General features: G+C 36.8%; 1 protein-coding gene across 3 annotated transcripts in view; it reads left to right on the forward strand.

Moving 5' to 3' along the window:
- The window catches only part of sbf2 (SET binding factor 2), a 146,559-nt gene that overhangs the window by 58,639 nt on the left and 65,182 nt on the right, over positions 1-22,738 (forward strand). For all 3 annotated transcript variants that reach the window (XM_077201808.1, XM_077201809.1, XM_077201810.1), the window contains exons 7-16: positions 5,460-5,592; positions 5,941-6,049; positions 6,161-6,274; positions 7,989-8,066; positions 8,334-8,447; positions 10,834-10,962; positions 13,591-13,689; positions 14,241-14,445; positions 15,898-16,007; positions 16,793-16,942. In XM_077201808.1, the coding sequence (XP_077057923.1) occupies positions 5,460-5,592; positions 5,941-6,049; positions 6,161-6,274; positions 7,989-8,066; positions 8,334-8,447; positions 10,834-10,962; positions 13,591-13,689; positions 14,241-14,445; positions 15,898-16,007; positions 16,793-16,942 (1,241 nt within the window). The remainder of the gene's footprint in view (positions 1-5,459; positions 5,593-5,940; positions 6,050-6,160; positions 6,275-7,988; positions 8,067-8,333; positions 8,448-10,833; positions 10,963-13,590; positions 13,690-14,240; positions 14,446-15,897; positions 16,008-16,792; positions 16,943-22,738) is intronic.

Consider the following 22,738-nt stretch of genomic DNA (forward strand, 5'->3'; position numbering starts at 1 on the left):
TTTTTACAATTTTAAAGAGAGTAATTTCTAGGGTGGCTCCCTGGTTTTCACACTGCATTGTGGGACTTTTTAGGGCGCAAATGTTTTCAGTGCACTGGAAGGATTCTGCGATTGAGACTAGACTGGCCTCCCTGATCAGTGCCCTGACGCCTGAACTAGGGAGCTGATTGAGACGCCTCCTCGTTCACGATCAAATAAGTACATTTGTGACATTGTGAAGTCTTTGTACAGATGGTCAGATGATTTTGCTTTTATTGAAGAACAAGATTGTCAGGAAGTAGAAGTGGATTCAGCGAGCGAAAAAGACTCTTTAATGAATAACCAACAGTGAAGAATGAATGGGTCAGGTCGGAAGAATGGCAGGTAACAGAGTCACAAGGCAGCGCAGGGACGCAACTTTTCCCACTTAAATGGATATCCTGATAATGTAATTGGTAATGGAAACCGTTGTATTCAATTTTGAAGAATGCAATATGTTAAAAACTGATGATAGAATTTTTTTCTTTTTTCTTGTAACTTGATGCAGCTCTTCTGTGTGATTAAGTCACACTGGCTGCATGTTTTGTTCTCTATGCAGAAGTACTCAAAAACAAATCTTTCTGCTCAATGTTCTTTCACAACCTATGAATGCACACATGGTTTTGAAAGTGTACCGTGATCCGTCAAATGTGTCATTTTTTGTTACACAAAAACATAAATATGTTTCAAGAAATCCAGTTCTCATAATCAAGATAAAAATAATTTATAATTTTATATTCATTTAAAATAATTGATTATTATTATGAAAGATTGGTGTTGCATTGCAGTGGCCTGCAGAGGAATGTACTAATGGTGTGTGTGTGCTGTCCCACGTTCAGCTGGACCGAACACGCGGCATTTGGACAGATGTGCACGCACAACTTTATAACTGACTAATTAACACCATGTCAACATCCTTAATGCCATTTGTCGGCATGTAAGATTCGATTTTTCAAATTGAACTAACAGAGCACGTTCTAAATCTGTCAAATAAACTCGGAGGCCTCGGTTCGGCACTGAATGTTTTTGTTCACCTTGTGTTGAGGAAATGAAGAAATTAGTTTTACCCTTTTCCCCCTATTCCTTGTTTTGTGTCATATAATATCATAATTTTGTAATTGTACTGTGCACTATTTTTAAGATTGATCATGATTTATTTTGGCCAGGATTTGACTTGAACTATTCAACTTAGAAGTGGGCTAATGTGGAGATTTCTCATATTTTTTGGAGTTATGTAGATCTCTGATTAATAATGCTCTTACTAAACAATCCCTTCATTCTCTTTATAAACCTGATAACCTTTAAAGTAGTGTTTTCTTTTGACATTTGTCTTTTCACATGACCGTCTGTCTAAGTGCTTTGATATGAGCGACAGTCGCCTTGTCGTCTTAAAGGATGATCCTCACAAAGCTAGTCAACAACTGGATCATGTTTCACCCCAAAATCATATTGCATCAAACATAAAAAGTAATATTTAAAGTACATAAAATAATATTAAGAAAATTTAGATTCAGATAAATGGATAGATGGATGAATAGATAGATATAGATTACATATACATACGTTTCTATAGAATACAACATACACGATTTTTTATTAAGTCTCTTATGCTCATAAAGGCTGCATTTATTTGATCCAAAATACAGTAATATTTCGAAAATACTGTTACAATTTTATAATATTATTACATTGTAATAATATTATTATTACAACTGTTTTCTATTTTAACATATTATCAAATGTAATTTATTCCTGTGGTGGCAAAGCTGAATTTTCTGAAGAGTTAACTACTCTTCGGAGTCACATGATCCTTCAGAAATCATTCCAATATGCAGATTTTTTGCTCAAAAAACTTCTTATTATCATTGTTAAAAACAAACGAACAGCATTTTTTGTGAAATATAAATCTTTTGCAACATGTTTTAGTTACATTTTTGATCAATTTAAAGGAGAACTCCGGGCAATTTTTAAGTTAATCTAGATCGTTAGACCTTTGTGATTACTGACTATAGAAAAATAAACTAACCGGATTGGTGCTTGCTACTTAGCTGCGACCGCGAATGCCCAGAGCTCCCACCCAGCTAAAATGAAAGCTATGGGGGCATGGATATAAAGAGCGTTTTTGAGCCTCTTAACAGACACAAAATGCAATTAAAATGTCTGTCCAACATGAACAGGGAGCCTACATGTGAACAAGATATGTTTAGCAACTTAGCCATTGTTTCAACTCACCTAAATAGTCTTTTAGACAGCAAGCTGTAGTCTCGCGCTGCAGTCCCGTGCTGTAGCCGGAAAAGGTAAACAATGTCCAGGTGGGAGGAGCGTTGATCATGTGCGACGAGTTAAGATTAGAGTTGCTTACAAGTGAAGAAGAAATGGTTCGTGTTTGTGCCTTTCAGAACTAAACGCATCTTGTTGCTAAAGTTACTAAACGTATCTTGTTCACATGTAGGGTCCCTGTTCATGTTGGACAAACATTTTAAATGCATTTTGTGTCTGTTAAGAGGCTCAAAAACGCTCTTTATATCCATGCCCCCATAGCTGCCATTTTAGCTGGGTGGGAGCTCTGGGCATTCGCGGTCGCACCAATCCGGTTCGTTTTTTTTTCTATAGTCAGTACTCACAAAGGTCTAACGGTCAAGATTAACTTAAAAATTGCCCGGAGTTCTCCTTTAATTCATCCTTGCTGAATAAAGTTATCAATTTATTTACAAAACATCTTACTAAACTCAAACTTTTGAATGATAGTATGTTTAGTGTATTATAATATAATATAACATAATGTCATGTCATATCAAGTCATAAATCATATCATACATCAACATCATCTCTTGCTTCCCAAGATGTTTTAAGATGTTATGAGAGAAACAAACCAACTTCCCTAGTTGACTGTCAAGATCATTTGCTCTTTGTCCTCCAATAGAAAGTTCACAAGTGGGGGGTGTAAGACGGCCATGGTCTGTGAGAAAACAGAGGAGAAAACACCACCCCAAATACCATTCTAGGTGCATGGCCTCTGATAAGATCATCAGGTCAATGTATCATCCTCCCAGATGTCTGGTACTTCTGGGTCTGATCTTAAAGTTACCTAAGCCTGTAATATCCCAACAACATGTCGACCTACGTGTTCAAGCTAAATAAAAATGACGTCTTGATCTCCTTTGTATAATTTATGCTGTACCTCTTCTCCATTTTTCTCCTCTGTGAATCAGCAACAGATTTATCAGAGTCCCCTACCTCAGAGCTCATCCTTGGCTAGACTGCATATTTTTAAATGGGTTATGTCAACATTAGCGACCTTTAATAAGCTGCCTTCTCACATGCAAATCTTCATCTTACCGTGGATCCACGCGATTAACATCTTCAACATCTCTGCTTCACGTTCTCTTAATCAAATAAGGAACACAGGAACACTTGTCTGTCAAATTAGACGTCCGTTTCCTCTCGCAGCCTGCAATAGGACATCAGTGCAAATGACTGTATCCACATTTCCTTCGTCCCAGAGAGGTCACATCAGAGTGAGGCCTGAAGAATGGCCTGTCTCACCATGAGAAATAGAGGAAAAGGAACATGTTTGCCATCATAAGGCTCACTGTTTATTGTTTGCAGCTTTTTGTGTCCCCGTCTATGTATGGGTCAGAAATGTGTAGCCATTCCAAAAGATAAGTGAATGTCACAAGGTCAGGACAAGTTTTACTGGATGCCTCACAAACAAGATTATGAAATGTGTTGTTGTATTTGGCAGGAGACGACTCTGAGATTCTAAGGAACAATCAGGAGTAGGTAGTCATTCCTGTAGGGAACATGCTAGAAACGATTCAACATGTCACACGTTCACGATTACCTGTTACGTTTCTAAAACGGGTCGAATGGAATGACAGGTATGCAATTGACTTCCAATCCTCTCTTTGCGCATTGTTGGAGTCAGGTGTTTGGTTAACATGACAGACAATGTGAATTTTCATATCTTGTTCCTGTTTATTGGTGCGTATCAGAGTTTGACACAGACATAATGGGAACGCTGACCCCGACAGCGCTGCGGATATGTCTGTTAATGGCTGCCTGTCGGCTTTTGCCGAGCGTGTGATTAATAGTCTCAGTGGTATGTTGATGACAAACAAAAACAGGAACTGTAAACTTTTATCTCTCACTCTTTCCGACGACTCCCGTTGAGGAGTTCGCTGTATAATTTATGTCTCTATTTCATATTTGCCATTCTTGAGGCATTTTTGCATCATCATGATAGAAACAAATATGCAAATGAATTGCACCCACTGATAGTGTTGTTTATTTGCATGTGTTCTCTGTGTTGTTTAAACGCCAGATTTACTGAGTTATGTAAAACGACGGAAACAAGGCCAGAAAGTCACAATTTCAACGCATTGATAATGACATTGGTACATTATCTTGGTTATTCGTAGCTACTTTACTTGCCAAATAAGTAAGATATATTGATTTTATTATTTTACTTGCAGATTAACTTTAAATAAAATTGCCCAAGAAACACAATCCATTATACTGTAGCAATCGGCCTAGAAACTAGGTGAAGCAATTTAATCATAATTTGTGTATTATTGGTATTAATCTGCAACCTTATATATGGACTAGTTATCTAACATATTTAGTTATGTGGAACATCTATTTTTTTTTTAAATCTATTTTTCATCTATTAAGTTCTCTGTCATACATCTCTTGTTTCATACTCAGAATAAAATTAATTCTGAGTTTTTTTTCTTGCTTTGAATTTAAACCGTTAACAATCAAGATCTAATAGCTCTCTCTCTCTCTCTCTCTCTCTCTCTCTCTCTCTCTCTCTCTCTCTCTCTCTCTCCTTCTCTCTCTCTCTCTCTCTCTCTCTCTCTCTCTTTCTTATTTTATACTCGCTATAAAATGAAATGTAAAAATATTACATTTTATTCTTATTTTTCTTATTCAAAGCCCTGTCTGTGAAACCAGGCCCTGATATTATGTGAATATAATAATATTATGGCTTTGGATATGTTGCAGTCACATTCTGTTTTGGTTTAGTTTTCCCTGTTTCGTTTTCCTGAGTTCTCGTTCTTGTTTCTAACTACGGTTTCTAATTGAGTTACGCACCTGGTTCTTGTTCTATTAATTATCTTCCCTGTGTATTTAAGTCTTGAGTTCGGTCTGTTGGTTGTCGTTAACTTTATGTTTGGTTCGCGATTCCTGTTCTGAGTATTTTTGGATTGTAAATAAGATTGTTGGATCGTATTCACCATGCCTGCTTGTGTACCGGCAAATGTGTCAATCGTATTTTGTGATGTATGTGTCGTAATAAATATATCATGAGGTAGCGGATGATATTTAGCCCTTTCTGTTTTCAGGGACGTTTCTTTTATACATTTGAAGAAATGTTGCTCAGCAAATGTTGCATTAGTAATTGTGCATTTGTGTTATATTGTGTTTATATGTTCCAGGAATCCAGAATGTTCTTAGTCTCTTTTGTGCGGTTCTGACGGAGCACAAGGTTTTGTTCCATTCATCCAGCTATCAGAGACTAGGAGAGGCCTGCCGTGCCTTAGAGACCCTCATGTTTCCTTTAAAGTACAGGTGGGTCAACATCGAGTGTTAGTGATATACCCAGAATAATTGACCTTCAGTTGCCTTGATAACAGCATCTCATTTCATTAGCTACATTTTAAGCCGATCTAGTTCAATCTAAGTGTGTTGCGTAAAAACTAGGACACTGCCGTATCAAATGAAACATACCAAAAAAAGCTTGAATTAAAGTGTACTCTTCACAAATGATAAGAGTGTAATTTTGCAAACAGTTCTATTTTAAGGGTCTTTCGCAATAGTATGTACTATTTTTATGCTTGGTATGTAATGAGAACAGTCTGATGTTAACATCTGCTTGACATGTTGATTGCGGTTGCCTAACTCTCATTTGGACCACAGCTACCCCTACATCCCCGTCCTCCCATCTCGACTGCTGGAGGTGTTGAGTTCGCCTACGCCCTTCATCATCGGAGTGCATTCCATGTTCCAGAGCGAGATCCAAGAGCTGGTGAGCTCAAGGCTATACAGAAAAACATTTTTCAATCTGTTTCAAAACAGGTGGTTAGATGCTGGTAACTCATTCGCTAATTTCTGATTGGGTTTTGGTTTCTGTTTACAGCTCGATGTGATCATTGCCGACCTTGATGGAGGAACAATAAAAATCCCGGAGTGTATACACCTCTCCCAGCTTCCTGAACCCCTGTTGCACAATACTCAAAAAGCACTGTCCATGGTAAAAAAAAAAAAAAATACTTTATACACACACACATTGTGATGTTGTGTCATTCCTTTAATATGCCACTTGGTTTGCATTTAAGTAGACATTTCAAGTGTAAGTATTAGTGTATATATAGTGTAATATAATCTGAAATTGATTTTGTTATTGTCACTTTTTACTGTAGACTGTATTCCTACTGTTTGAATTGTGCATCAAAATGACCATTGAAGGGATGTTTAGTCTGATTGTCTATATAAGAAGTATCTCCACTGACTTTGAGAAGTGTGTGTCAAAATCTCGTATGTTTTGGTTTCCTCAGCTGTCTGGCTGTCACTTTACACTTGAGTCTGTAGTTCATGTGTTAAGCCCAGAAAACTGATTTTGAGGTAAAATAGTAAGTAAAAACTCAGTTTATATATGCATATAAAAAAATGAATTCTACAACAATCAATAATCAATCAACTGAGTACTGGAAACATGAGCCATTGAACCCCAATTAAAAAAGTTCAATACAAATATCTAACAGATATGTTATGATAGATTGTGCTAAAGGTGACTAAATCATTTTGATTCATTTTGTAAGATTTTTTTATGATAAAGAGCTTTTCCATGCTCTAGAAAAAATAAAAAAGTTTGGAGATACAGTATGTGTTTTTCATCTGACAGCAATTACACTACCTTTCAGAAGTTTGGGGTCAATAGGTTTATTTATTTTTTAAAGAAAGGAATACTTTTCTTCTGAAAGGACGCATTAAATTCATAAGTGATAAGATCATAAGGTCATAAGATCATAAGTGACAGTAAAGACATTTTATAATAATGCCAAATAATTATTTTTTAATTAAATGCTTTTCTCCTGAACTTTCAAAGAATCCTTAAAAAAATGAATCACGGTTTGCACAAAAATATGAAGCAACACAACTGGCTTCAACTGTGCTGATAATCATAAATGTTTCTCGAGCATCAAATCATCATATTAGAATGATTTCTGAAGGATCATGTGACACTGAAGACTGGAGTAATGATGCTGAAAATACAGCTTTGATCACAGGAATAAATTGCACTTTACTATATATTCACATAGAAAACAGCTGTATTACATTGAAATAATATTTCACAATATTACTGGGTTTGTTTTGTATTTTTAATCAAATAAAATGCAACCTTGGTGAGCAGAAGAGACTTCTTTTAAAAACATTGAAAATCTTACCGACCCCAAACTTTTGAACAGCAGTGTATATGAGGATAAATTAGGACTTGTGCCAGATCATAAATACTTGGGACTGGGCTTTTTTGACTTGGCCCAACAAACTTCCACTTCGAAACCATCATGAACCCTAGTAACCACATAGCAACACCATGGTATCTAACCACAACACCCTAATACCATAGAGGCCAGGTTTACACAAGAATCACCATTCATATTTTATATATATATAATTTTTTTATATATAATATATACATATTTTATATATAATATATATAATAACTATAACTATTTGCTTTTGCTAGTGGTGCATAAATTCTTTACACTTCATCATATTTCATCATTTTTCCTCATTAGCTAATATGCATTTTCAACATGTACATGTTTTTTTTTTGTTTTTTTTACACGGAATTGAAAGATGATTGTGACTAGAGACATTCCATAAGTTATATTTGCACCATTTGTCTTGTTCCCACAGATAGCAGGATATTTCCTCGCTGTAAATACCTTCTTTGTCTTCAGGTTTTGCATCCAGATCTGGAAGGAGCAGATAATGCCTTCCCACCCCCTCGTTCTGCTCCATCCAACCTCAAACTGCTGGTAAAAAGCCTTATATGTCTATTTTTCGCTTTTACAATTTCGCAAAGTAACATGTTAAAGTTACGGACACGCATATGGCCGACACGGGAGTCAATTTTTGTGTCTTCAGGGGCCAGAAATATCTGTTTGTTAAAGGAGTTTGAACTCCCATCACGTACGCAGTTTATTTTGAGACGAGAAAATGTTCACACTGACTCATTCCATCCTCATACGTTTGTCTGGAATGATTCTCAGTCCCTTCTATTCTGGCTTTCTTGTTTTTGACAGGATAAGGAGGTGAGAGCGGTCTTCCTGCGCTTGTTTGCACAACTCTTCCAGGGCTACCGGTCCTGTCTACAGCTCATTCGCATCCATTCCGAACCTGTGATTCACTTTCACAAGGTGAGAGGAGGGCGCTGATTGGCAACTTTATGGTGTTAAAACTCATTTGCAGAGTAAACGGCCCCATCAGCCCAAGAGCGATTAGGAGTAATTACTGTCATCATGCCAGATCATTCCAGCAAACCTGCAAAAGACTTTCTCAAGTGCTTGCATAATGACTGTACGAGAAGGATCTTACTAATTACGTCCAGGGTTTTCAACAAGGGATCTATAACGGTTCTGTGGGCAGATATACAGTATAAAACACATAAGATATTCTTTAAGAAGAAGTTTTATATATTTGATCTAAATGTGGTATATTAATGACCTGAAAAAGGAGTAGTTCTCTCAAACTGTGCAAATGTAGTCATTTACTCACTCTCACCCATATGACTTTCAAAATTTAAAGCAAGACACTACTGACAAAACCCATAGTTTGTTTCATGCACTGATCAATTTTGACATTTTAGGCTATTTTGCTTCCATAACATGTCTTCTTTCAGACTAGTGGGAAGAAAACAGTTGGAATACATATTGAAGTTTAATTTATTAGACTATCTCTTTGCATAGATTTCAATTACAATACATATTTTTAAGGCAGTTTTCTCAAAATTATTTTTCTCCTGCACCGAGCAAGTAATCTCTACTTCGGTGGCACATACTATATTCTGAAGGTTTTACAGAGAGCTTTGTACATATATCATTTGTTCTGATAAATTCTGTCTGTTTACAGCATTTTCTGATTCCCAAATCTCCTCCTTAACAACATTTAACTCTAATATGCCAACAAAATGAAACTCTATCCAATGCTCAGATTTATTTTCTGGATATGTATGCAAATTAGTTAATTAGATAAGGCCTACTTTGCATATTTAAGAATAACATTTCATTAAACTTTTTTTTTTCAATTACCTTAATGTACTGTAATTAATCAACCTGAGAAAGTATAATCATATCAGGAGGGATATCAATGTTAATCAACAGGGAATAATGGCATACATTTCTGTTTGTCCCTCACACAAATCTATCATATATTTTCAGAAGACTTTACATGAGTCATATGAATTACTGCTATAATACTAAATTGACAACAATTAAAATATTTGTGCAAATAAGTGCAAAACAACATTCTGAAGGTAAAAATGGTGTCTTCAAGTCATGTTGAAAAGACTGTATTTGCTAATTTAACGCACATGAATGGCACACAATGTCTTAATTATAAGTTGCAAACTTTGGATTTTCTTTTGGCCCAGAGTTTCCGAGTTGTGGGCGTATAAGTGAGAAAACATGCCAGGCACCATGAATACAGTCTGTAGTTGACGGTAAATTGGTTCAAAATGTGTGAAGTTATAAAAAAAAAAATGAATTTACAATAAAACTGGCTAAGTTGCATGTACAAAATACGATAGTTTTGTACAATTACAATTGATATATTTAACTATTTAGTGTACAGCAGCAACATAATTTGAACAAAAACAAAAAGCAAAAACACACCTGATACACATTCTTTATTAATTTTGTAGAATTAGAGTTAAGAAAAAAAACTTGCTGTATATCTTGTAGAAAAGGTACACCATCTTGTTCCGAGCAAAGTAATTTGACATCATAATTACGTTTTCTCAACTCGGAAATAAGAACTTCACATGAGAAAATATGAATCTGATGACCTGTCATGTTATATAGACTGCCGGACATGCTGTACGGTACAAACAACTCTGACTGGTTTGAAATACAGCATTGTTTATCTGGCTTTAACTCAAGGCAGCTTGTACAAACACCTGCCTTTTCATAAACATGGTGAGTTTGGGTCTGCGCCAGAGAATGAGAGAATAATCTCAATGAACTCACAAGATAAGCACTGAGCTTTGCCTCGTCCACGTTTTGCTTTGAAGTGCTTCGGTGCAAACGTAAGCGCTCATGCCGATGGTATCGCGGTTAATATGTTTTAAAACACTTTGGTCCATCGGATTGTCCCTGCAGTGAGCCATATGAAAATCATCAAACTTGCATTCACAAGTGTTATTTCACCCCCCAACCTGTTTTTGTTTGTGTCGGCCGATGTCTCTGTGGCAACGTCTCAATACGACCCCTCATAAAGCACCCCACATGGCTCGCATTATAGTACAAGAATGCTTCACGTCTGGAAACTGAGCATCTTGTCCTGCCAAACGCTTCCAAATTTACTGGCTAATGCTAATGCACGGGATCTGTTTAAAATATACGTATGCCCAATTTATTTGATGTACCTGGTGATGCAGATAACAGACTTTGTTTCTTCTGGAAATTTTTTTGTTCAGAAAAATCTCTGCACCATTTGAATCAAACTTGGCTACTCATTTTGAAGTGGAAGTTTAGCAGATGCTACAATTTTCGTTTGATCACTGACCTTCTTTTCTCTGATAAATAGGCTGCCTTCCTGGGCCAGCGGGGCCTGATAGAAAATGACTTTCTGACCAAGGTGTTGGATGGCATGGCCTTTGCGGGATTCGTGTCTGAACGGGGACCTCCATACAGAGCCTGTGATCTGTTCGATGAGGTGCAGTACTTCTTTAACAGAGCTTACTAAGTAATAGAGATGTAGAAGGGCATCATTTATGGACACTGTTCAGGAATGTAGGGAGCTTAAGTTTCTTTCCTTCCACCTCACATGTAATTGCAGTGTAAAAGGTGTTCACACTTTATGTTTGGTGGCCTTAATTACTATGAACATAACCATTTAATACAATATATTTATGTATATACATGTTGGTTCATTGTAACAACATTTAAAGTATGTGCATTTTAACTTTAGCCCTAACTGTAACCCAACCCTTACCCCAAAATCTAACTCTAACCCCTATAATCCTAACCCTAACTCTTAAACCTAACCATACCTCAAACTCATTAGCAGTAAATGGGAAAATGTTCCAGAACAACATGTAGTTACAAAGTGAATCCATTGTCTTGTATGTATTTAATGTAGGGCTGCAACAACTAATCGATAAAATCGATTATAATCGATTATGAAAATCGTTGTCAACGAATGTCATTATCGATTAGTTGGTCTGCTTACGTCACGGGGAGCGTTTACTGGTACGCACACACACGCAAGGTCTCTCTCCCTCAGGCTCTCTGCCGAGCGCGCGCGCTACACGTTTTGGAGCAGTCTCTTCTGTCTCGCATGCGCGCTCTTGCTTGCGCGCTCTAGATTTTCGAGCATTAGTTTGAACTAATTCGCGGGCATCAGGGAGCCGCAATCAATATGCGGGAGACTCCCGGGACTTCCGGGATGTCTGTATTTTGTCTCGAGCATCAGGTTGTGCAATCAGTTCGCTCGCAACGTAAGTGATGGATTAAAATAGCGCTACCGCAGAAATAGGTTAAATTAAAACGGTGTTTACAAAGTGAAGCATTAAATACAAAGGCAGTTAATAACAGCAGCAGTAAAATATTGTAGTCACTGTACTCAGTGGTTTTCAGCGAATGCTTGTGCACTAATGCATAATTTCTCCTGTCCTTTACTCAAGCCTGTTAGCTTGCTGGGTAACGTTACCTCCATTCCGTTCTCTTTTTATAGCATTTGTCTACTAAGTTTTAATTGTTTTTCAAACGCGATCTACTGCGGCTCTACGTTCACACAATTGTTTTCAGTCTTTCTATATTTATTTAATCAATTTATCCTTATATTATATTCTTTTATATATTATATATATAATATATATTATATTCTTTATCCTTATATTCCTTATATATAATTAATTTTAAATAAAAATTAAATGAATTATATATTTTAGATGTTTTTAGTTTGTTTTTAGTTCAGATATTCACATCTGAACAACATGTCTGTGTAAATTTGTTTTAACAAAAATTGTGTTAAAACATAATATGTTGGATATCATTTTTTTAACAATAATCATGTTTGTCAACTTGCCATCAGCAATTATCATTAAAAACAATGCAAATATTGATATTAGTAAAACTCAATGTGTGGCTTTTGCACTTTTTAAAGTACACTTTTACACATAAATACCCTGATTTATGGTTTTATTTAGTTATAATAAAAAAAAAATCTAATTTAATTTCTATCCGATTAATCGATTAATCGAAAAAATAATCGTCCGATTAATCGATTATCAAAATAATCGTTAGTTGCAGCCCTAATTTAATGTTACAGTAGTACATAGTAGCTAAGGCCAAGAAATATAAAGTGTGACCGAAAAGGCAAAATAATCTCCAAGATGGAGAAAGCGGGAGACATGCTGGTTACAAGCATTCTCATAATTCATTTAATGCCAGAAGTAAAGTTAAAATAAAACAAATAAATGCAAACTAAATGTATTTTTATGCTTGAGAATTATAATGATTACATCAGATATAAGTTGTTACCCAAATTATGGACTTTATACTATGAGGTAGCACTTTATTTTACAGTGTCCTTATGCATAATGACAAATTATGATAATTGCATACAACTAACCCAGAAACCAAACCCCAGTATACTAAACCCACAGTACTTAAATGCATTAACGCTGTGTAAAACGGACACGTTGTTACAGTGTAATTACAAAAATAAGTTATATTAATAAACTTAATGTACTGACTGTAGGGTTAGGGTTTGGTTTATAGTTAGTTGCTTGTAATTATGTATTATTTACTGTTATTACTATAGTAAGTATATTTAACTGGTAACCATGTCATGTTAAAATAAAGTGATACTGGTTATTTTGTCATGCAACATTGGTGAATCTTCCTCTCTGCTATGCACGGAAAACTGCAACAAAGTGCATGAAGTGTCCACCGTTCCACACTTTGTTTCATCCGGGTATTTGAAATGCATTTTCATTTGTGTTTTCAGAATAGTTTTGAAAATAATAATGAATACCGTGACAAAATAAGATGGAATCAGAATGAAATTTGTGTCCATTTCATCATGCACTGTATGGCATGATTCAGTAAACAACCGTAATCGGATCGAAACATTGTTAGAGCAAATATTTACTCTCCTACTAAGTAACATCATTCCACAAGAGGAAGATAATACACGCGTGACTCAGCTGAGTGAAATTCCAGCTATTGTTCTGGGCAATGGTAAATCAATTACAGGTGGAAAAAATGATTTAGTGTGCACATTGTAACCACAGATTCATTGGTTTCTACATTAAACTGCTGTGTTTCTGTTCTATAGCTGGTGGCCTTAGATGTAGACCGCTTTAAGGAGGAAGAGGAGAACCTGGTCAAATTCCAGAAGCGCTTGAGAGATCTGTCAGAGCAACTTTACAAAAACGTAAGCACATGACGCCATCTCTCATGTCAGTTCCTTCAGCTGTTTAAACTTCATGTATTAAACATGTATTCTCTGTCCTTCAGGTTGACCTTTCATGTGCTCTTTGGTTTTTGCCAAGCTTTCTCCCTTGACTCACTTGATGCATAAGAACTAAGGCTTCTTTAAAGGAGCACTCTGTCATTTTTTCCTCATTAAAAAGTTTTACTCCTAAAGACCAAATCGTACTTTTGATATATATGTTGTAAATGATGTACACTCACGTGACAGCGGGTCACCTCATGTTGAGGTCACATGACCTGTCAAATTCTGATCAGTTTATCTTGATTATACTCCTGTTATTGGAAACTTTCTCTCACAGAATTAAGTAAACATAAATGACTGGGAATAGTACATTTACGCAATGGAGATTGTAGTTCTCACAGAGTTATGCTCTGATGAGTGATGGTGAATTTTGTCCAAATTGTACAAGAAAAAAACAACAATAAGGCACTGATCCAGAAAACATCTCTAAATCTTGAATTTCAACAGTTGTGTTGTCATGCATTCTGTAGGAGAACCCGAACCCCCACATGGCCTTCCAGAAAGTGCCTCGTCCCAGCGAGGGCTCGCACCTGCGGGTGCACGTGGTGCCCTTTCCCTTGTTGGAGGAGGAGAGGGTGGAGGAGTTGATACAGGAGGGCCTGGCCAAACAGCACACCGCCCCCATCAGTACCCGTCCTGAGAGGAAGTGTCTGGTGCCCGCCGGAGCCCCTGTGGGTGAGTGACGGGGTCATACATATACAGTATATTTAATTATTATCACTTGTTATTTGTGCTTTAATATTAATAGTGTTTTTTATTATCAATGTTTATGCTGCTTAATATTTTTCTGGAAACTGTGCTGCATTTTATTCTTTGATAAATATAACGTTCAAAAGAACAGCATTAATTTGAAATTGAAATCTGTTATTTTTCATCCTTGCCGAATAAAGGTATATATATTTTTAATCATACCCCAAACTTTTTTCTCCACAAAAACATTGAAAATTATTGTTATTCAACATTGGTAGTCATCATATTGGAATCATTTCGGAAGGGTCATGTGACACTGAAGAATGGAGTAAGGATGCTGAAAATTCAGCTTTGCATCACAGGAATGAATTAGATTTTAAAATATATTAAATTGTAATAATATTTCACAACATTACCGGGGTTTTTTTGTGTGTGTGTGTGTGTTTTTTAATAAAATAAATGCAGCCTTGATAAGCATGAGATACTTTTTTTTTTAAACATTAAAAATCTTACAGATCCCAAACATTTGAACGGAAGTGTACATATAAGATAATGAATGAATGAATTTCACTGGTTAACTTTGGTCAGCATTAAACGGAAGTTTAATTTTGATTGAAAATAATGAAGACAGAACATTATTATAAAAAAAAGAGAAATTTATGAATAAGGTCAGTTTTGATTTCATGCCGACTTAAAATGTTTGGCCACTGCAACTCAAACTCTGATCAAACTTCCCCTGTATGTTTCTAGTATCTCTGAAGACCTTGACTGACTGGACAGGGCAGTGGTCCTCCAGGGCTGGATTTTAGGAACCCTGATTTAGTGTTTGGCAGTTCAAAAAATCTGATTTACTTGTTTGTTATGTAATAAGCATAATGTACATCACTGATCATCTCAAGCCACCAAAACACCGTTGTCGTGTAAATAAACAGCCAGAACGCATTAAAAGTTTTCTGTTGAAAACGGTGTCCTATAAGTGACCCGTACATTAATATCTAATGATTTTTACAACAAAAAAATTTTGTTTTAGAGCTGCTATACAGCCAAAACAGTCTTTGTTGCATTTATTTCCTATTATCACTGTAAAGCTGCTTTGAAACAGTCTGTATTGTAAAAAGCGCTTTATAAATGAAGGTGACTTAACTTAGTAGGATAAATAAATCTTAACAGGGTGATCACGATCCTGTTGTGAAGCAGAGGGTCTTTTATCATCCTGAATGGGCTTATTTTGCTTATATAAGCGGTTTAATTCAATTCTTGTTGACTGACATTGGTGTCTTTTATTTTGCTTTTGAACCGTTTTAATCGCAACAAGCCACTTAAGATGGCGTTTCAGTGATTTTATCACAGTTAAGGCGTTTATAGGCACTCAGCTCTGTGTTGAGCATAGCAACACATGGCCTCTTCATTTGTTAACGGTTCTTCTCTTTTCTGCAGTGTCTATCCTGGGTAAGGCCAGCTCAGTGTTTAACAGCGCTCGTAGACTGGAGGTGGTCCGGACGTGCATCGGCTTCATCTTCGACAACAAGACTCTGGAGACAGAGAAGGTGATCCAATCATTTCTGTGATGACAGAAGGATTAGACCCACACATTCACTTACATCTGGAAAAAGACAGCATGCAGATTAGCTCGCATTAGTGATGCCATTCGTAGCACGATAAGCAAAGCTCTCCAGCTGCAAGTCGTACAAACGTAGGAGGAAAGGGGTGAACAAACAGTCACACATATTCTTCTAATTTCCCTGCCCTTATCACTAATACTAATATTATTCTAACATTATCCATGACTGGTGTTTGTCTAAAGCATCTCAACATATTTTTAGTCTAAATAACTTTGTGCAAATTACCTGTAGCAAAGGAAATTTGCTCACAGGGGATGTTTGGAGCCTGCCATCATTTGAGATCTATCCCCGGTGTGTTTGCATTGGAATGGTAGCCAGCTTACCTGCACACATTGAGTTTAAATTGTAGGTTATACAATGCAAGCTTGCATCCCTTTACAGTTGTAAAAATGTTGTGCTTGCAGCTTAACGGCTTCTCTGTGCCAGTAAAGACATCACCTCCACACAACCTCAGCGCGAGTAAACCTGAGCGGAGGGCGCTGCCTTCGTCTAGACGTAAAATCTCATCAATAACAACCGTTCTGGAATTTTAACTATGGGTCAGAGGTCAACTGGCTGGATTTAGCTGGAATGATCGTGGCCTTTGCATGCATGTATTGAAGCAAACCACTTCTGCGTCCAGATGAGGGCGGCCCAGTCTGGTTTAGGTGAATGGTACGCACGTAAAAAGCATGTTTTTTAGTAATGCCTCGACACTGCTGTTTCTTCAGACACTCCCTGCGGCTCTTCGGGCCCTGAAAAGCAAAGCAGCACGCCAGTGCCTGACCGATGAGCTCAGCCACCACGTCCAGCAGAACCGTGCCATTCTGGACCACCAGCAGTTTGATCATATCATCCGCATGATGAACTGCGCTCTACAGGTGGGCATCAATATTAGCACAATTTATTACTACAGGCAGCGACCTAAAAGAAAAAAACAGTTAATCAAGTCATTCGATTTATCCTGGCAGAGATCCAGATCTCAAAATACAGGAATGCTGCAACATTAAAACATTGGATTTTACTTTTTCAGTGAAAATGCAAAAATTGCAATGCAATGCAATTTTCTTTTATATTTGTTGTATTTTAAATACTTTACTTCAATTTGAAATAAATATTCACAAAAGAGTTTTATGGTAATGAAACTTCTTTAAATTTTTGTAAAAAATATATTTTTAAATATTTTATAAAGTTTTAGTAGATGCATGAATGGATAGATAGAGTTTAAGTGCAGGTTTGTGGGGGATGAAGAATGTTATGCGTGTCGTGGAAAGAGTCTCTTAAAATGTATATTAAGTGTAAACCACCATTTAGGGAAAATCAGCAGCTCTTTGTTCTCCCTTTAAAATACTGCCGACGGGGCCTCCTGATAGGATCTATGACGTAAAGTAGGTTATTAATTAAATTCAATGCCTGGAGTCTTTTTAGAAAGGGAACAGCAGATTTAGTGTTAAACAAACATCTCTGACAAGGCAAATCGAAATGAACCTTTTAGTTTGAAAGTTCCAGATTTGTTCCAGAATATTTCAGCCAGCATTGTGCCTGCATACAGCCAGCATGACTTATTGCACTTTTTATTACACTAAGGGAAATAATATTGCTTTAATTCAGAAAGGTATTATTGTTTTTCACAATTTAGAACAGCTCACTGATCTATAGGTCTGCAGCTTCCTGAAAGAGGTTTGCTTGATTTATGTGAAGTTGTTTGAGTTTTGCGTAGCTATGTCTTTCTTGTCATAGAGCTTCATGACTAATTGTGTGTTAGTCCATCACATTCCTTTATAAACTGTCACATTGCCATTAATCTCAGAGCAGAGTAGAGTCCCGCTGGTAGTTCCTTGTGTTTTACAACTTCACGTCGGTGTGGTTAGGGGGGATTTTAATGATGCTGTGCTGTTTAAAAAGCAAGCGACTTTTATAGAGTCACTGGACATTCCCAACATACTTTTGTCAAAATAATACAGACCAGCTTGGGCCATGGATGTCAACATCTGCAGACGAGAAGGGTGAAAAAAAAGTTTTATACATTTATATAAAAAAAAAGTTCCAAACCAATGGAGAGAAATATTTTTGTGTAGATGTCATCTGATAGCTAAGCTGTATGTAGGTCTGTAATGTATTGTTTTTTATCGAGAGATGAGATACATATGTGGAGCAGCTTTCAAAAGATGAAATGCATGTGCGATCAGCTATCGGAGTCTGTTCATCAAGATGAGAGACAGAAACAAGCATGCTGGGTCCAAGCAAGAGTGTTTTCATGTAGACCTCCCTCCAGAGACTGTGCCAAGGGCAAAGGTTGTTTGGCACCACAGGCAACAACTTGACATGAAACAGGGATGAGCATGACGAGCTATATTAAGTCTGAATAACATCGGAGAAGGTAAGCATCGTATGGACAGTCCATGTGTCTGATTGTCATTGATCTCCTCTTCTAAACCTGATAGAAATAAATTGCCTGCGGAACGCAGAGTCACAGTGTTGTTTCTGTTTTTTTGATTCAACACAGTTATTGTTAAGGAAACTTAATGTAAAGTTAATTATGCGCCATGACACAGACAAGGAAATGAGCCACTTATTCTACTACAATATAATGCAAAACACTGCCCGGACAAAAAAAAGTCGCTGTTTGGATTTAAATAGGCAAATGCTTAAGAGTCTATGATTGGATCATTATTGCAGTGATTATTATGTTTCTAGCATGTTATATGTTTGGCAACAGTTCTTCCAACCCTTTATGTGGTGTGTGGCTTTTCATTTCTTAAACAACCATGTAGGAAGACACATCATGGCCATATTCCAGGATGACAATCTCAAGACTCATCAGGCTCAAAGAAAAGTGAAAGAATGGTTGTGAGGAGCATGAAGAATCATTTTCACACATGAATTGGCCCTTCTCTGAGTCCAGACCATAAATTCATTGAAAGTCTTCGGGATGTGCTGGAGGAGACTTTACAGAGTTCGACTCTTGCATTGTCAATATAAGATCTTCACTAAAAACTGATGCAGATCTCGATGGAAATATATGTTGTGATGTTATTTACACCAAGTGGTGCACACATTTTTGGACAAGATCTTGTATCTGCCTCGACTTTCAGCATGTTTCCTATAAAAACGTCTGACGTTTTTAAGTTGCACGTGGCGTTAGAAAGTGACATAAACCACACAAAATCCCATTAGATCAGTCAGGCTGAAACAGATTTGCAGATATGCGCTTTGATTTCAAAGCACATATGAATGTAGCTCAAAACTGATTTGTAAAAATTCCATTTCATGTGATTTTTTTTTTTCCACTTCACATTTGCTAAATATGATCGGATTCCAACCGAATGTGCACAAATATCGAGCTTGGACTGACAGTCTGCACGAGGCTTATGTCCCCGTAAAATAGTGTTAAAAAAAGTGTTACCCAGTTTTTAGAGAATTTATGAGAAATATTCTCCTTCTCATTGGAAATAGCAGAGATCATATCGATGTCATTACTACTGTACCGTTGGAAACTTTTTTTGTTTTCATGTAGGATATAAATCTTTTGTCTTCTTGTAGCGTTTGGTATTTGCGATTTTTTTTTTTTGGGGAGCTCACATAAATTTTAGGTTCCTGATTGGTGTGCGTGTTTTTAGAAGAACAAAACTTGCATTACAGAGCAAATAATGTGAGTGTATAGCCTAGTTATTTGATAACCTTGCTCACAAGATCAGGGAAAGCATCGCAAGAATTTTTTAATTGTCCTGTTGCATTTCATGGTAATGCTCTTTGCACTGCTATATTGTGCAAAGGCAACAAGTGTTATAAAAGAGCTTCACATTTTCGGGATAGTTTGTCATGACTCTGTCTCATGTGTGGCGCCAAGGTCAATGGATTTGTCTCCGATGAGCTGTAAGACAAACAAAAATAGCAGATTGCCTCGACACCCTAATTGCTTTCATATTGCACTGCGAGTGCTCTCATCGCCTTCGACGAAGAGCTACAACAGACAGCAGTGACGCCAGTGATTATTTAAGTTATGTTTTTTGTTACTACATCTGCACTAAGAATAGCTGGAGACATAATCGCACAGACACACGCACACGGACGTTTTAAATGCTTCAGTGAAATTGTGTCTCATGCTTGTTTTAATTCTTTGTTACGATGGAACAAACTAGAATGTTCCCTTTAAGTCAAGTCGCATTTATTTTTACAGTAAACCATACAAAGCAGCTTCACATTAATAAAACAGGTAAATTACAGTGTTGTAAATATTGGAAAATGCATCTCTTATGAAACAAATTCATTATTATTATTCTACAGAAAGATAAGCGTCACTATGCAGTTTTATTTAGTTAAATATTTTACGTTCAGTTCAATAACAGTGTCAATGTTGCAAAGTTCATAAATTACTAAACAAGTGCATTTATCAGATATAAGCAGTTCTACAGAAGACAATAGTGTCATTATGCAGTTCAGTTCAATAACAATATCAATGTAACAAATTTAGTGTCTTTATCCAACCCAATGTAGTTTGAATTTTGTTCTCATCCGATAGTGTCACTCCAGTTAAATCGATAATATTTCTGATAATTGAACTTTAGGAACTAAATGTTCTACACTGCTAAGTGAACATCAATAATAAAGATGTGTCGTTTATAGCCACCTAGTTCAATGTTTTAGTTTAGTCACACCACGGGACTTATATGAACGTGCCCGGACTCGGAGACGACGGAAGCTTTCGTTTCTGCTCTGACAGCCACAATACTACAGCGAACACTGTGAGTGTGTGTTCGAAATCAGGAATGGCGAGAGAACATTGTGGTACGTTTTTGGCCTTCACGCCAAACTTTGGTCTCCAGCCGACAGTTTAAATCCCATCTGGCTAGCGTGCTTCCTATTATGTTTCACCATCAGTTCAGTAGGTGGAGAGTAAGCCGTCTTTTTTGGTCTTTTTCGATCACGTGAGCGTTTACACTATGAAAGCAATCAGGTCGAATGTGTTTTCCACTACCTCTGGAATTGGTTGGAAGTGATCGAAAGTGGACAAGCTCAAAACGCTTTAGACCCCGTTTACACCTGTTTTTAGCACAAATTCACATTTTTGTAGTTTACATGTAGACGTTAATGGTATCGTTTCCAAAAACATGCACTTTTCAATAGTTTGAGATTTAGGCTATTATTTATTAATAAATTAATCAGATTTATTCAATTTAAAGGTGCATTGTGTAATATTTCTGAGCATCTATTGACAGAAATGCTATATACGATCAATAACTATGTTTTCAGTGGTGTATAAAGACCTTGCATAATGAATCGTTATGTTTTTATTACCTTAGAATGAGACATTTATATCTCCATAACCGCGGGCGCCCCCTTCTATGGAGGTCGACATATTGTGTCGTCATGTTTCTAGCGTAGCCGACAGCGAACACACAGCGCTACAGACCGCGTTTTGTCACTACCTTGAAAAAGAAGTTTTCAGTGGTGTATAAAGACCTTACTTAATGAACTGTTATATTTGTATTACCTTAGAATGAGCAGTTTCTGTCTACATACACCACGGGTTCCCTTACATTGAATGCGCCGACATGTTTCTACGGTAGCCTTAAACAGACAAACGCGTTTCGTTACTATGTTGCTCTTCGTGCAAGGAAGCAAGCTTAGTTCAGCGAATAAAACACTGACACGATGAACAAGTAAGAATAATATTTGCAATTACATATAGTTTTACTGAACAATTAACTAAACATAATTTATTATCCTTGTAAAGAAACCTCATTGCTGAACTGGCTACTCTGCTGTCTCAGACGATGACATTTTCCTGTCGACCACCGTAACTTTTGTTGGTTGCAATTCGTAACCTCACCACTAGATGCCGCTAAAAATAACACACTGCACCTTTAAAGCTATATTTCTTTTTTAATAATCATGAAGAAAAGCATCAGGATAAGTGTTGATTAATCAGATTAATTCACAAAAGGTTTAAAGTCTGATTTGTTTTAAAATATCTGTGAAGAAAAGCATCAAGGTATGGAAATACTTAAAACTGTGTGCATTCCGTTTGTATTGCGATAGTAGCAAACAAGAAAACACGCTTGTGACATCCATTCCTACTTCCCTGAATCATCACATTGCTTTAGTTAAAATGCTAGATGACATTTATTGTTGTTTTCCAAAGTGTTTGTTATAATATGTTGACTATTTAGTTGTCATCAAAACATGCGTATGATCTCAGACGTCTGGACTGTGGGTCCATCTGTTTGAGATCCGCCGGTTTGCGTAGCGTTTAACAGATGAGGACAGAGCCGTGGTACCACATCCCTCCTTCGCAAAACTCACGATCCCAGTGGAGCTAGCCTGATTTTATGCAACTTCTGGGAAAATCAGAGAGCTGTTGACAAATATTTGTTGTGCATTCTTCGGGTGTTTGCTGTTGATGACTGTTAACATGAAGGACACCTCCTGGTTCAACTTTAGATGAAAGAATGGTGCCGGAGTCAGTGCTCTTGAACTGTACTTATCTCGCCAGGCTATAAATGATAGACCTTATCATGTTTAAAACAAGACCATTAATAAGCCTAATTTACAGAATCTTGTTTTCTCCTTCTATGTCCAGCTGTAGCGGGTTCTGGTGCTGAATGTTATGCAAGCCCAGCAGAGGTCTGGCATGCTCTGAAGTGGAGATGCACTATGGCATCCCAGTCATTTCC

Source organism: Siphateles boraxobius, unplaced genomic scaffold (genome assembly GCF_051911475.1).
Source record: "Siphateles boraxobius isolate OS27281-9 unplaced genomic scaffold, OSU_SipBor_1 48, whole genome shotgun sequence".
NCBI classification, from domain to species: Eukaryota; Metazoa; Chordata; class Actinopteri; order Cypriniformes; family Leuciscidae; genus Siphateles; species Siphateles boraxobius.